This window comes from Carassius carassius, chromosome 16, assembly GCF_963082965.1.
Source record: "Carassius carassius chromosome 16, fCarCar2.1, whole genome shotgun sequence".
NCBI lineage: Eukaryota > Metazoa > Chordata > Actinopteri > Cypriniformes > Cyprinidae > Carassius > Carassius carassius.
In genome coordinates, this window is record NC_081770.1 from 5,858,560 (window position 1) to 5,875,631 (window position 17,072).

The following is a 17,072-nucleotide window of genomic DNA, read 5'->3' on the forward strand; positions in this document are numbered from 1 at the left end:
TAACACTTCCTGAAAGCAAACAGATTTGAATTGATTGTAAATCTTTCATTCTCACAGGTGCACAAGAACCTATAGCTATATGTGTTATATTATATAATAGTTCTTCTCGTCGATGTAGCTGTTAATACACGTCTCAAATCAAACTCAGATTTAATATCACAATCTTTGTCATTATTTCATGCTCAAAATCCCTCACTTTAACCTGATATCTTGTGAACAGACGGACTGATAAAACACCTGTGAGCTATTTTACTATCAGACGGTCCAGAAAGCCAGTCATTGTGATTAAATCAGATCTTACGAGACGGAGAAAGTGTTTTAATATTAGTCTGTGCTCACACTGTAATGTGTGTTTCTCTGTATTATTAGTAGATCAATCTGTCACTTTATCAAATCACAAATCAATCCTTGTGCTGTTCTTACACAGTGTACATCCAGGTTTATGTTGCAGCTCCGGCAGATAATTCATGATGTATTTATCTTTCTTTAATAATATTTATTATTGGTTTAATGTCTAAGTTTCTCTCTTTAGGTTAGCTTTGAGTAAACTATGACTTCTCTGTTTCAGAGTATGTTCAGAAACACACACAGCTTGTTCTTCAGTTTTACAAAGCACAAGGTCAGCGCTGTCTCTAATACTTCTGGGTTTCTTCTGTAACGCTGTTTAGAGATGAACAGTTTTACAGTAATGTGGTTTAATATTGAATATCTCTAATACAGTAGTGTCTAAACTCAGTCCTGGAGCGTCGGTGTCCTGCAGAGTTCACCACAAACGTCAATCAAACACCTGAAGCAGATAATCAAGGTCTGACTAGAAATACTAGAAACGTTCAGACAGGTGTGTGTGTGTGTGTGTGTGTTGAGAGAAGCTGGAGCTAAACTCTGCAGGACACCGGCGCTCCACGACTGAGTTTGGACACCTCTGCTTTAATATCATCATTACTATAAAGACACGTCACACACAAAAAAGCATGTGAGATCAAACTCTATCATAACATCTGCAGAAACTGTGTTAAGTTTGAGTTTTCTACAGACAAACAGAGACACAGCTCACAGATGATCTGTATCTGCCCTTTATCTGTTATTATCTTAACACTCATCAGACTTTTATTTATTTTTTCATATTATATGAACTGTGTGTGATACTTACTCTTTTGTCTTTCTAGTTCAGCGATCATGCGGCGATGGTTATTCACAACAGCAGCTACATGTACAGCCACAGGTACAGCCAGCAGAATAACAACAGCAACAACACCAACAACAATCCCTGCTACAGCAGCTGGAGACAGACCTGGACCTGAAACAGACATTAGTGTGAAAGTGTGTCTGATCTATAACACACACACTATATAAACATCAGCACTATATAACCTGAGTGAAGACCTGATGCTGTAATGATAGAGAGAGACAGCCACAGACTGTATATAGATTACTATAATGTAAAATGCAAGAGGACAACTGTAATATAAAGCATCACAGTAAGCATACAGTATTACTGTACACATTGTTGAAATACCTGTTCTGTCTATGTAATGATTCCTAAGAGATCCTCGCTGAAGCTGAAGCACGTACTGAATCAGATCCGTTATGTAGTGGATGTTTAATGCACATGTGTTTTTGGTGAAATCCCTTGATCGTTGTACTATAATGGCTAAAGACATCCTCCGCTACTGATTCTTTCTCTCTCAGGAGACTTTTTTCCTAAATATTTTGAAACTGATATTGTTTTGAGTGTTTTGTATCAGACGTTAGTGTGAAAAGCTACTAATTAAACATTTATTTGACCTGACTGAGGCATTATCAGTGAGGTAAAGCCTTAATATCATTGTAATGTTTTTTTTTCTATTATGGAAAATGTTTGTAATAGCGATATTATAATAATATAACAATTCTAAATGAGCAAAATTGATTAGCATTGAATGCATTAAGACAGTGTTTTTAAAAGACCAAACTTTGTAAATGCATCTTTAATCAAGTAGACCTACTATGTACAGTCAAACAGATGAGCCCAGAATAAGAATGCAGCTTGTTTAATTATGGTTTTTTTTCTTACATAGGAAACGTTATAAAGAAAACGCCTAACGTGTGACACATCTGCTTGTCTGTATGATTTATTAAGAATCTCCCTCTGTATATCAATCATGTTACAGTGTTTGTTGTATCCTTCTAATAATGTTCTGATAAGTTTCTGAAGCTGAAAATACAGTTATGTTAGAAACACATGCTTATTAACACTAAGCATACTTCCACACACATGCAAACAGATTTTGTTTAAATGAGTGATAGGTAACAAAATGTTTAGTGCAAATCTCCTTTTTGTAACACCGTTTTCAGGTTTTACTGCAATCATGACGTGGCATGACTATCAAAACTGATACTTCAATTTAAATTAAGTTTAATAAGCAGTTTGGATCATAAATGAATGGATATCATGCAGTATTTTTCACCAAACCTCTCTGAGACACCAACAAACTAAAATAGTTTGATACAATTGTTATGTTTAATGAAGAGTAAATTTAAAAACGTTCTTAGAGCTGTGATTTAAATCAGATCAATTTTACACTGACAGATTTGATCTACTCACCAGTGACAATAACAGTGAGTCTCCTGTTTATGATGTGTCTGCTGCTGATGATCTTCAGTTCATAAAGTCCAGAGTCTATGGTTTTGGTGTTGTTGATGGTCAGAGATCCAGTCTGATGATCCAGCTTCAGTCTGTCTCTGAATCTCCCATCAAGACCATCATATATGGAGAATCGTTGATCTGCGTTATTGATTTCAGCTATGACAATCTCCCCAAACATCCACTGTATTAGATCGTCTTTCTGTAGTTCAGTAACAGTCAGTAGAGTAACAGTTTCTCCCTCAATCACTGACACTGTCTTCCCTGCATCTGTCACATCAACAAACACATGAAGAATAAAAAACAGCTACACGGACATGAATTAAATACATACAGGAAGATTTTTTAACACTTGCCACTTCACAAATCTCAGGAAGTCTACAAAAGTTTAATTAAAGTCTAAATTCTACAGGAACACTTAACTGGTCATAAAGGCATATTTCAAGTCTAACAGTAGATTTCCATCAAAGGACGGACAAAGAGAAGAAGAGAAATGTGTTCATCAGAACAACTGATACAGGTGAACATTTGAGCTCATTATAAAACTGAACAGTGAATAATGAACAGAGAAATTAAGCATCTGTCATACAGACACTGAACACTATTAATATACCAGCACAAACTATAAAACTACCAATAAATCATCAGTGTTGAATCCAGGAACATCCATCAGAAATGAGAGTAGCATGAGAAGCATCTACAGTGACAGACAGCAGGAGATAGTGCCAAACACCTTTAATGTCTCATGTTCAGCTGTAGTGTCACTACATCATACAATCATATGGTGCGACAACTGACCTTAATAAAAAATAGTAGCTCATTTTGAAATTATTCCTTTTTTTTTTTTTTTTTTTACTAAACCAACAACACCACAAATATACTGTAGACTTTAACAGTTAATTTAATGCATACATGTTTATTTCCATCTAAACTCTTCACACAGTGCTGGTCAAATTAAATTCATTATTGCATTGATGGACTCACCGCTGACAGTCACATTAAATGTCTTGTGTATGGTGTGTTTGATGCTGGTCCTGATGATGTCAGCTTCATAAACTCCAGAGTGACTGGTTCCAATCTCCCTGATGGTCAGAAATCCAGTAAAACAGTCCAGCTTCAGTCTGTCTCTGAATCGTTCATCAGGACCATCATATGTTTTGAAGATTCCTTCCTTTCTATTGATTTCAGCTACAGGAGTGTTTAGATGTTCAAACCTCCATCGTATCACATCATCTCTCTGTATTTCATTAACATTGTTGTTGAGGGTGACTGAATCTCCCTCCAGCACTGACAGTGACTTCAATCCATCTACAGACACAACTGGAGAACAAACACAAACAGTGTCTCTGTCAGTGATCACTTTTAAAACATTTTTCACTAAACATATTTAACAGAGATCATTGAGTTTAGTATAATAAACATCATGCAACTTTCTACAGTATGAATTTAATATATTCAATGGTTTTTGACTAGACAGTGGGGCATATACAATTGCTAGATTGTAATTGCTAAACTGTAAAATATGTATTTGTGCCAACAACACTGTTTGGTAAACTAATTATTTGAATTGGCTCATTGAGACAATATTAACAGACCGTTCTGTTGAATCAAAATTCAATTCACAAACATTCCATTGAAAAATTTTGATGTAAAAAGTCACTAGAAAATTTTGAGTTGGAGAGGTCTGATATCATAATGGACTCATCTGACAGCTTATAAACTAAACTAAAATATGGTAAACAGGTATACTAACTATCATAATGTACAGCCTAGAAACTATTTCTTAAACATGCATTGAGGAGAATATATAGGGCTTTTTTATATATAAAGGTTTGGCATTATGCTTAAAATTGCTAGCTGGAGTGCCCCGGCCATGCAAGGCACTGCATAACAGACTCTTGTCAGTATACCCCTGACTCCATTTCCCATAATCTTTTGCCCGGACTCATCAGCACCCACCAATAGCAGTCACCTGTCTCTCATCACCTCTTCAGTCACAGACTATAAGTTTCACACATACTCCGTCTGCAGTGCACATGCAGTCCGTGTGCGTTATGTGCTATCTGCTGCAGGCACAATGCTCCTGGACCGCAACTGGAATCCGTTAACATGGGTGCGTGAAAGAATATGCAACGCATACGCACTGCAGATTAAATATGTGTGTAACAGGCATAAGGTTGTTTGCACCTTGTGCAATGTGAAATTAGTTTACAGCTTTCTCAAGCACTTTGTGATGCATTTTGGAAATGGGAGATGAGCCCCTGGTCTAATGCACCACCTGGCTTGAGAAACCCCTTCTCAAAGACTTACTTTTAGTCATTATTTTATTTGGGTAGCATAAATTATTCTGAATGCCTTCGGCAGAATTCGAATGAGCCATTTTAATTTAGATTAATCTATATTAATCTATATTAAAAGATTACAGTGAGATTAATCTAGATAAAAAAAAAATCTATGCCCACCACTAGTTTAAATAAACACGTTTGTTAAGAAAACTGAGGGACACCAGTAAAGATTTTTTATATTGAAAGAGACTGAAACTGCTGTAAACAAGGAAGTTTTTTTAACAACAGTTTGTAAATTACAGCCAAAAAAAAAATGCACTGCGAAGCATTTGTCAGTTTTATCAAATAATTGTATAAAATAGACTCTGTGATTGTTTATTTATTTACAGTCAAAGGATGTAACAACACCAAAAAATCTAGTCAGTACTAATACCACTAAAAGTAGTATTAGTGGTAGTAAGGCCCTAAATGGTTTAGCTCCTGCGTACCTAACTAGCCTTCTACCACGCTACAACCCATCACGCACCCTAAGGTCAAAAAACGCTGGACTTTTGGTAGTTCCTAGGATAGCAAAGTCCACTAAAGGAGGTAGAGCTTTCTCACATTTGGCTCCCAAACTCTGGAATAGCCTTCCTGATAATGTTCGGGGTTCAGACACACTCTCTCTGTTTAAATCTAGATTAAAAACACATCTCTTTCGCCAAGCATTCGAATAATGTATCTTAAATTGTGAGTGTAGTTATATCTGATCAAATGCGCATTTTTATTCTTTAGCTTGGGTTAAACTAATAAATTTTACTTTGTTGGATCAGCAGCTATGCTAATGATGTCTCTATTTGTTTCTATGTTTTGCTACGGGATTTACACAAGCTCCAGTCTGGATCCAGAACACCTGAGAAGAGATGATGCTGATCCCTCAGAGGACCTCAGATGATGCTAACCCTGAATCAACAAACAGAACTAACAAATATTGCTACAAGTGTGACTGCATCATACAATAATTATTAATAATATGAATAATGTTCATCATCTGGCTGACTACGTCTTGTATAAATTTTTGTACAAATCCTGTCATACGTGCACAAACTGACAGTTACCACTTATAAGCTATTACTAAATATTGTAGAAACATAATTTTCTGTAAAGTTGCTTTGTAACGATTTGTATTGTAAAAAGCGCTATACAAATAAACTTGAATTGAATTGAAAGTACACAAACTCAATAATACCAAAGTGGATGCCTCTGAAAAAAATAAGAATAAAATAAAACAATAACACTTAAATAATACTTCTTTATTTAATCCTCTTAACATTAGAAAAAACATAATATTAGTGGCACTTGTCCTTCAAATAATAAATAACATAAAACAGTAGTAGTGGGTACCAGTAGTACCAAATCACAAGGTTCTCTGTACCAGTTTTGGTACCATTGCAAAAATAATGCTATTAATAATAACTGTAAGTAAATATGTTAAAACATTGACTTGGTATGATATCACATATTATACAACACTTGGATGGCACAAGTATGTAAATAAGAATCAACCAAAAGAAAATAAAATAAAAAACATTTCTCATGACGCATACTAAACTGAAATTCTGTGTATAAAATACACTTTAAACAGTAACATTTTGCATCTGTAACAAAAAAATTATTAAATATAATTGGAGAATTCAAATTTACATTTCTTTTTCAGAGAGTGATAAAGTGGTAATAAAAAAAAACCCATTAAAAAAAGGTGAGGCACTCACCACTGATGTTGAATATCTTTGATACAGATGTTCCGGTGCTGAGGATGTTTATTTTCCACTGTCCAGAGTCTGTGTTTCTGATGTTTCTTATCTCAAGTTCTCCAGTCTGATTTTCCAGCTGCAGTCTTTCTTTTAATTCCCCATCAGTATTAACCAATCCTGATTTACCACTGGGGTCACGACTGATTGTAGCAATGAGAATTCCTTTAAACCTCCATTCTATCTCATCATCTTTCTGTAATTCAGTAACATCAGTGTATAGAGTGACAGAATCTCCCTCCATCACTGACACTGACTGCATTTTATCTATATCTGCAAACACACCTGAAGAACAGAGAGAAATAGTGAGAGATGTGACTCATAACACTCATAAGACTCATATCTATCTATCTATCTATCTATCTATCTATCTATCTATCTATCTATCTATCTATCTATCTATCTATCTATCTATCTATCTATCTATCTATCTATCTATCTATCTATCTGCCTCCGAGGGTGATTGAAACGATCAATAGTGCAAGACCAGCTTCGATGTTCTTTCACACCCCATCATTTTGGGAGGTTAGGGCTGTCATGATTCCTCGCTTCAATCTGAATGCTTAATTTAAAAAAATCATTGATTGCATTTTGCCCATGAAAAATAAAAAAAAATCAATGAAAAGCATTATTAGGCTGTTTTCCAAGTTTACTCCACATTATTAAAATAATTTAAAAATCATTATAATAGTGCTATTGTTCCTCTCTGCCTGAGGAACCCACGTCCAGCAGGCTGGATGGCTGTTTCCTGCCCGGGCAACGCTCAACGTCACACGTGAGGCCTGCTCCCTTCCTGCCAGAACTCCACGAGGAGCTTACTAAAAGCTGGAAGGCGCCATTTTCTGTTAGGCTGCAGCCTACTGTCTCTTTCATGATCTCTCACGTGGATGGAGCGAAAGGACAAAGGCTACCTCTCCATTCCTGCCGTCAAGGAGCTAGTAGCAACACACCTTCCACTGGATGGCGCTCTAAGCCATCGTTGTCTTCAAAAGACTGCAGAACAATTTCGGCTTTGATCGGTCGCGCTTACACCGCCATTGGCCAAGCCGCATCAGTGCTTCATACAATGGCAGTGCTACAAGTGCATCAGGCCAACCTTCTCCGCAAAATGGATGAGGCGGGCCCGAACCTTTTTACAGACCTCAGAAGCACTACGGACTTAGCTCTACGAGCCACCAAGTCCACTGCTCAGGCTATTGGCAGGAGTATGGCGTCCTTTACGGTGACTGAGAGACATTTGTGGTTGACGCTGTCTGACATAAAGGAGTCCTACAGAGCCACATTCCTTGACGCGCTGGTGTCTACTGCCGGTCTTTTCGGTCCGGCGGTCAAGGGCTTTGCGGAGAGGTACTCAGAGGTGCAGAAGACTTCGCAGGCCATGCGACATGTCTTGCCGAAGCGTTCTAGTTCCACGACGAGTCTCTCTAAAAAGCAGCCCCCCAGCCTGAACACAGCATAGGGATTTTTAACAGTGCTCATGCTCTTCTAGCTACCACAGACTGCCTTTCCCTCGGGGATCCAGGCAGAAGCTGAAACCTGAGCCCTCAAAGTCTTCCTGACCACACTAGGAAGACTAAGATGGTCGAGTCTCGCTTTGGCCGGACCACCATCAAAGATAACGCTCTCTCAGATCCCTCAGCAGAGGTGACTGGAGAAGTGTATTTTACAGCCAACAAGCCCGTTACACAACCCGCTCGCCTGTACCCAAAGGTCGTTTTCACGGCCACACAAATAATTATCAAAAAGAGCATTATGTCTCTTTTTCCGGCTCATGCCGAAGGTGTTGCAAACATAGGAAATTTGCCCACACCCCAGTGCTCACCCCTACACATAAGCACTGCCCATTCAGTGTCACACACTCATTCACTGCCAATATCAATGAAACCAACTCATGCCGTGTGTTTTAAATGTAGGAAATGTGCCCGCTGTGCAGTGTTCACCCCTACTCACAAACACGGGTTGCTCTGTGACACCCACTCTCTTAGAGCCCCATCAATAAATGCAAGATGCATTCTGTGTCCAATAACCCATCTGTAGACACGAGATGTGGTCTGTGTGCAGAGAGTGCGCACGTCTCCTTGAGTGCGCACCCACAAGCAAACACTGTATGCTATGCGCAGCACACACACATCGGCCAGAACCCATATACCATACTTCCTCTAGTTTTAAGCATAAAAGCATGGGAAATGATTTTGGGTGTGTTGGATTTTGTAATAAACACTATAAAACAAGGCTTTTCACTGCAGTTTGATCGCAGACCCTCGTGCTTTCGAGCCAGGGTCAAAACCACAGTGAAAGAGGAAGTAGCTCATCTACTTCGTTCCGAGATTGCTAAACTGCTTAGAATGGGTGCTATAGAAACCGTTCTGCTGATTCAGAGCGATGCAGGTTTCTACAGCAGATATTTCCTCGTCCCAAAGAAGGATGGCGGTCTCAGACCCATCCTAGATCTCAGACAGTTGACAAAAGCCCTAATGCAGAGGTCGTTCAAAATGCTCATGACCAGACAGATTCTCACGCAGATACGTCCGAGAGACTGGTTTATCTCAGTGGATCTGAAATATGCCTATTTTCATATTCCAATAACGCCCCATCACAGGCCTTTCTTGCGATTCACCTTCGAGGGCCAGAGCTATCAGTACACCGTCCATTCGGTCTATCTTTGGCGCCTCGGCCATTTAAAGGATTTGGGTCTCCAAATGAATTGGATCAAGAGCTCGCTGTCTCCCAGTCAGAAAATCTCATTTCTGGGGATAGATTGGGACTCTGTATCGATTATTTTTCCTCTAAAGTATTTTCAGAGGATGCTGGGCCTTATGGCTACGGCCTTGACAGTGCTAATCTCAACAGACACCTCCAACTCAGGGTAGGGCGCCCTTTACGAGGGCAGGCCGGTATTCGGCCTGTGGGCAGCCCAGGAAGGGCGCTTACACATAAACTTTCTGGAGATCTAAGCAGTCGGGAATGGGGATATTTCCTCCCCTGCTTAAAGGGACACAATGTCTTAGTCCATATGGACAACATGGCAGTGGTTTCTTACTTAAACCGCAAGGGGGGTCTCAGATCACGGAGCCTCCACACCCTGGCGGAATGCCTCGCTGGGACACCTTTGGCAGAGTGGAAGTCGATCTCTTTGCGTCACCAGAGAACGCGCACTGTCAAGTATTTTTCACCAAAGAGAGGGACCCCATGGCCGATTTGAGTGAGGAGGTGCCCGCGTCCTGACCTATGGGCCCTACACGTCTGGGCCATCAACGGGTACCTGCGGACCTCCCAGAGGGAGTGTTGAACACTATTGCACAGGCGAAAGCGACTTCTACTAGAAGGCTTTACACCTCAAAGTGGTCAGTGTTTTCCTGCTGGTGCTCAAGTCGAGACATAGACCCAGAATGCTGTAGTGTTGTGGAGATCCTCTCCTTCCTTCAGGAGCTGTTGGGGAAGGGTAGGTCCCCTTCCATGCTCAAAGTGTACGTGGCTCCCATAGCAGCATTTGTCAGGAGATTAAACCCTCCCCGGCCCCCCTCTGGTTCTGGTCTGAGACCTCTCCACGATCCTGTACGCTATGCAGGGCCCCCCTTTTGAATTGCTGCAGTCTGTGGATCTGCACTATCTTTCATTTAAGACTGCTATCCTTGTGGCTCTCGCCACGGTCAAGTAAGTGGGCGACCTGCATGCACTCTCTGTGAGTTCTGCGTGTATCGGGTTTGGACCTAATGACTCTAAAGTCATTCTCAAACCGAGCATTCTCCACTCCGTTCAAGGCACAAGTCATTTCACTGTCAGCTCTTCCAAGATCTTGGTGGATTTTGGTGGCCATACCAAGGGGCAAGTCACGTTGAAACAGAGCCTTCCAGATAGATAGTTGATGCTATCGCTCTGGCTTATGAGTAAAAGGGCCTTTGCTGCCTGCTGGGCATCAGAGCTCATTCCACAAGAGGCATGGCCTCCTCATGGGCATGGTCTAGTGGTGTTTCACTCCAGGAATTTTGTATGGCAGCAGGCTGGCCCTCCCCGTCTACATTCATTAGGTTCTATAACCTGGAAGTTCCTGCCCTGCAGGCTAAGCTATTGTTAGTATAGGTGTATATACACTGATTTGTCGGAACTGTGTGTCGTGCAAACAGTTGTTTATGAGGGTGCTGATAGCACGGACCTAAACCTAACAGATCTGGCTGTCATACTGTGATAAGCACATTTGTCCTTAGATGGTCATATTATATTCTCGGACCCTGTCATGTAGAGAAAAGCCGAAAGGCCTGGGAGAAGTTAGGAAGGCTCAGTACACAGGAGTGATTTTCAAAATGCCAGTTGTGATTTATTTTAGAAGCTGCATTTTCAAGAAGCAGTCCATGTGGTGCACAAAAATAAACAAAGAAACAAAAAAAAACAAACAAAAAAACACTTAATGCAACATATTCTGGTGCTAAAAAAATAAAAAACAAAATGCTGTGAGCAGCAAAAACTGGCACTAAACAATGCCTAGTGGTACATCCACATAACAATCAGCATGTCTCACCTCAGACAAGTTCTTACATTGGCCCAGAATTCACAGGATGCAACCTCCTTTACTCTGATCAGACCATTGTTTAAATACACAAATTTCCCGCCCAAACACTGGTGGATCAAACCATATTCACGGGGAGGAACCTTTCTCAAAAACACACAATACAGACTTTCACAGCAAAGCCTTAGTAGCTACATAACTAATATACATTCTCATAAACTCATTTTTTACATGAAGTAACCATAATACAAACATACATAACATGCATAACAAACACTCAAACATTAACACTTCATAGCACTCATGTCTCCCTCCATTTTGTAAAATGGCACGTTCCGGATATGCACACTACCAGAACCCACCTCCAAACACTGGATTAGACATGCAAGATCTAACACGTGCTGTAAAAATGTAAACTTACAAAATAAATAAATAATTCAAAACAACCACTGACTCTTGTATCCTTCATAACCTTAACACATTGAACAAATGATCTTGGTACCATCTATCAACATACACATTGTCAACACACAAAATATAATAAAATTTAGGTTGGCACTCTAGTGATGATGTCATTGACCTAGACCATCATCACAGACCCACGTTGTTGGTCTGGATTTACCCAATATTTTGTATACCTCGGGCACATGCCCTGGGGAATATATGTGTGAATGTTACTACACACGCACAGTGTTTTACAGTGGGCTTTCCATAGCATAAGCTATATTATGCAACATGAGAGGACTCTCTTAAGAGAACGCTCTTGGTTACTAACGTAACCTCGGTTCTCTCTAGATGAGGGAACGAGTGTTGCGTAACCCTGCCATGCTTGTGCTATATTGTGTTTTTTGCTTCATCAATGAAAAACCGAAGAGTAACCTATCTGGACTCAGCTTACATAGACATAAGCCACGCCCCTTTTGGCAGGACATGATGTGCACGGGTGCCCGTGCCCTCATTAGTGCCTACGTCACGAGCAGTCCTTCGATAGGTTACAGCAGTTGCTGCAGAGCGATGAATAGGCGTGTGAGCTGTTTCAACTAGGTCTACATGGGCAACAATGCTCTTTAAATTAATGCAAAATTAAGGATAATTTTTTGGCTTCAGTATTTTAGAGAAAAAGGGATTTTCCCGTAGCGTAAGCTAGCTAACGCAACACTCGTTGTCTCATCTAGAGAGAACCGAGTTTACGTTAGTAACCGAGAGCGATTTTCATGCAGACATTTGCTATAATGTATATTAGCTCTGTTCTGAACATTAAATCCTTTCATTTTCCATCAAATGTATTCTAACTAGTTGGTTGAGTAAAAATTACAAATTAATTAATTAATTAAATTAAACGACTGCTTAGGGCAGGGATCAGCAACCTTTTCGGCATGACGTGCCATTTTTTATTTTTATGGTTAACCACTGTGCCAACACAGCCCCCCCCACACACACCCCGATATAATTCTGTATTTAAACGGTACATACACAATTTTTTATTATACGATAAAAAAAACGTTTTTTTAACGTTTAATCAACGTTAATGCACTGCTTTAATTGATAGACGTGCACACACAGACACACACACACAACACACACCACTCGCACACAGAGATCTGAGATCGTGCTGTGCAAAAAGTAGCATTCAGAGTGTTGTCACGCTACTTTTATTAATCGATACTGAATCGCTACATTATATTTCTCAACAACAAAGGGGCAAAATCGCTTTATTGTCTGCAGAGAGACAATTTACCCCCCCCCCCCACTTTCTTTCTCTCAAAATGGCCATATTTCAGAAAATTTTTCATCACTGGATATAGCTTTAGGTCATTTAACATTTCTATGGTAAAACGTATTATTAAAAGTTGACTAATGTTAATTGATTTGCAGCTTCATCTTACCTCACTCTCTTTAACGTTAAACTGACGCTTCGCGCTCTGCTTCTGTGAACAGTAAACCCCGCCTACTTTGATCTGATTGGCCATCTCAGTGATTTTGACATTGACGAGTGCTGTTACACCGAGGCTTTGATCTGAAGCATCTAGTATGTGCAGTGTTTGCACGTGCATCCATACAAGTTAATTCTCACACTTTAATAGTATTTGTTGCTCCTAACAGGCTGTGTGACTATGAGAAGTTATTACATCAAACTGTACGTCATTATACAGTTTTCCTTATTGCTTGCGTGCCAGCGATTATCCCTCTGCGTGCCACTGTTGGCACGCGTGCCATAGGTTGCCAACCCCTGGCTTAGGGCCTCTGTGGCCACCGAGGGGTCCCCAAGAGTACATGAAATGACAGCTTGATTTGTGTGTGTGTGTGTGTGTCTGTCTGTTTGATGGGAATTTTCATTGAAAGGTTTATTATTGAGCTCTTGTGGTGACATACATGCGAAGCATGCACACTCTCTAAGACAGCATGTGATCATGAATTTTGTGTCTTTTTGCACATGAATGGTCAAATATATGCATATTTATGTCAAAATCCCTTCCGGGGCATATACTGTAACACAGTAGGTTATGTGTTCAATAAACATAAAACGATGGGTGAAAAACAGATCTGTTTCTGTACACTGGATCTATGCAGTCGGTCTTATAACACACCAAGATGATTTGATTAATGAGCCACCTGTTGGTCAAAAGTGGTAAGCCATTAAATAATATTACTAGTGGTTGTATTTATGATTTTTCAGCCATTTAAATTACAATCATCCTAAAATTGCTGTAATTGCTCAGTGTTGCATTTGGTGTGATGCTTCATGCCATTCTATGCTCCTCAATTTGCGGGGGAGTGCTTGGCCCCGTAACTGCTGCTTGCAGCTATATAAATCTAGATTTATTCACATTGTCCCTTAAAATGTGTATGTGAACACACTTGCCCGAGAAAAAATGCATGGGAAAGAGTGTTAAAAGTTGGAGGGGAGGGGGCTCCCCCACATATTGTACACCCATGCTACAGGGAGCCCCTGCATTAGACAAAAGTTTTTATTTTATTTTATTTTTTGCCTTTGTTCCCTCTTTAACCAATTTCACTTTGCAATGAAAATATGATTCAGTATAATGAAACAAGAATCTCCTTTCTCATTTTTGATAATATTACTTCACTTAAAGCTGCAGTCTGTAACTTTGGGGGCTCTAGCAGATAATAAACTGCATTTGTCTTGAAGTGAAGTGAAGTAAAGTGACATTCAGCCAAGTATGGTGACCCATACTCAGAATTTGTGCTCTGCATTTAACCCATCCGAAGTGCACACACACAGAGCAGTGAACACACACACACACACACTGTGAGCACACACCCAGAGCAGTGGGCAGCCATTTATGCTGCGGCGCCCGGGGAGCAGTTGGGGGTTCGATGCCTTGCTCAAGGGCACCTAAGTCGTGGTATTGAGGGTGGAGAGAGAACTGTACATGCACTCCGGAAGAACACTATAGCTGGAGCTACTTCTTTCTGTTTATGTCTATGACAAGTCATGCAGGTACTGGGATTCTCCAGTTCCAGAACCAGTCTAAAATAGTCAGTATATAAAAACGTAGGTGTAGGACACTGTAGTAATTCAGGATAAGACAAAAACATGGTTTGGCAAATGGGTTGATGTACTCGCTTATTATAGAAATATTGTAAATGTTGAACACAAATAATGAACTGCAGCTTTAAGTATAATTTTTCAGTAGGTCTACTTTATCACCAGGTGACACACAGTGCCACACTGCATCCACTGTAGATAATGGGTTTATTGTCTTTTGTAGCATTGCGTCATGCTGGTTGCGTCCAGAACAGACATGTTACTGTCCAGCCCAATTAGTCGGCTCTAAATCTCTCGTCTCTTGACAACACGATATCTCAATTCTATGGAAGGATATTCCAGACTATTTTCAAAAGGAATTTCAAATTGTATTATTGCATATGTGGACAAATATTGCATTACAGTTTGTGTTTTCACTTTCGCGAGCGCACAGTGACTGCCATATTCCAAATTAAAATGCAAAGTCCATTTGCAACTGTAGCCTATTTCCCATATCCTACGAGTTATGAGACTGTGTATTTAAATAGCAATATTAATAACGGTCTGCTTCCTCACTCTCTCTGCGTCGCACATGTAACCATCCAAAACTCAAACTGAATCGGAATTCCTTCAGCATTTGAATGTCAGAAACCTTACACGGAAACTTGTCAAGTGTCAGGGATGGAACTATACTATTTTGCCAGTTTTATTTTCACAAAAATTATTTGAAATATGAACGTAGATACTTTACTTTCATTTAACACGTTATGTATTTGACATGTATTTTTCTAATGTCATGCTGACACCAAAATGGTGAGGTCTATTTATTTGTTTTATTTATTTAGAGTGTATCCATCACTCCAATAGCATAATATAACTAAATAAAATATTAGGTCTTCATTAAATCCAAAGTTAGCCTTGTTACACTCTTATAATAGGCGTAATAATAAGAATAATAAGCTTACCCATGGCGAATAAGAAAATACTGACTGAAAGGGCGCGTTTCATATTGATGTGAATATAGATGATCCGGGCATTAAATAAAGTCCTTCCTTCTCTGAGTGCTCGTCCGTTTTTGAGCTGCACCCACTGATCTTCACAGAGAGGGAGTAAAGTCTTTCTGTGGCAGGGGGAGCTGCCACACAGTCTGACACGGCTATATGCGCCTGTCCCGGGACCAGAGGCGTAGCGGACGAGAACAATAACCTCCTCGTGCTGGCTTTCGCCGAAAGACGGTGATCATGTATCGATGATAGCCAGAAATATTGTCAAAAACATCAAATTTAACCAATATTAAGAGAATTTGACATTTAAAATTAATGAAGGCCTGATACATTCCTCTCATTATTAGGCCTGCTATTATTAGGTTAGTTTTATTATTAAATTAATATTACAATAAATTTGCCCCTAAATAATTTCATAGCGCATCATAGCGCATAACAATTAGTCTATTATTCCTCCTTAATGAAAATTATAAAATATATTTTTATAATTAACCATTGTTAAACAATGGTTTATTATACAATGAATAATATAATTACAATTCTTAACGCTGCATTCATAAATGAAATGTTATGACATATTATGGAGTTAATACAGGGTCATATACATGCAAAAGTGTTTTAGGTTATTTTATTTTCAACCATTAATAACGTTCCCAGAATGTTCCCTAATTTGTTTATTTATTATTTTGCAACCATAAAATAACGTTTCAAGGTGGTTACTTTTATGACTCTGTAAAATTATCTTTCCAATGAAAACTTTGCAGATGTTTAAATCTAATGATCTATACAGAGCCCTGGAATTCATTTAATGCAGCATGTATTAAAATACATAAATGTTTTGTTAAATGTGAGCTAAAATCATCACAATTAAAAGAACCAAAGATTTTAACTACTTCAGTCTGTGTGCATTGAATTTATTTAATACACGAGTTTCACAATTCGAGTTGAATTACAGAAATAAATTAACTTTTCCTCAACATTCTAATATATTGAGATGAACAGGTACATGATGACACCGAAGCCCCAAATCAGATTCCCTTCTTCACCCAGAAAATATACAAAAACAATAGTTGAGCATTTATATATATATAAATAAATGTTGTTGATTTCTGTGGAAATCATAATCTTAGAAGTTGGGTGAAAGCTGAGCTGGGTACAGAAAGAGAACATCAACAGAACCTCACTACTTAACAAAACTGCACATACTGAAAAGTTACATTATTTTAAAAACAATGAAACTGCCACCCTGCTACTAAATTTAGTTCAGCAGTTTGCTATGTACATGCACAGATTAATGCACCCTCTTAAAACTGAACCAGCAGGTGATGCTAATGAGCTAAAAAATATCTATATTATATTTGCTGGTAATTCATATA

The 17,072-nt window shown here is 39.2% G+C and overlaps 1 protein-coding gene across 1 annotated transcript in view; it reads right to left on the bottom strand.

Moving 5' to 3' along the window:
• Window positions 1-989: 989 nt before the first annotated feature.
• Window positions 990-17,072, bottom strand: part of LOC132159314 (carcinoembryonic antigen-related cell adhesion molecule 1-like) — a 54,921-nt gene continuing 38,838 nt past the window's right edge. Inside the window, exons 4-6 of the mRNA XM_059568831.1 lie at window positions 2,585-2,893; window positions 1,151-1,297; window positions 990-1,027 (exon numbers count right to left, since the gene is read on the bottom strand). Of these exons, the coding sequence (XP_059424814.1) occupies window positions 990-1,027; window positions 1,151-1,297; window positions 2,585-2,893 (494 nt within the window). The remainder of the gene's footprint in view (window positions 1,028-1,150; window positions 1,298-2,584; window positions 2,894-17,072) is intronic.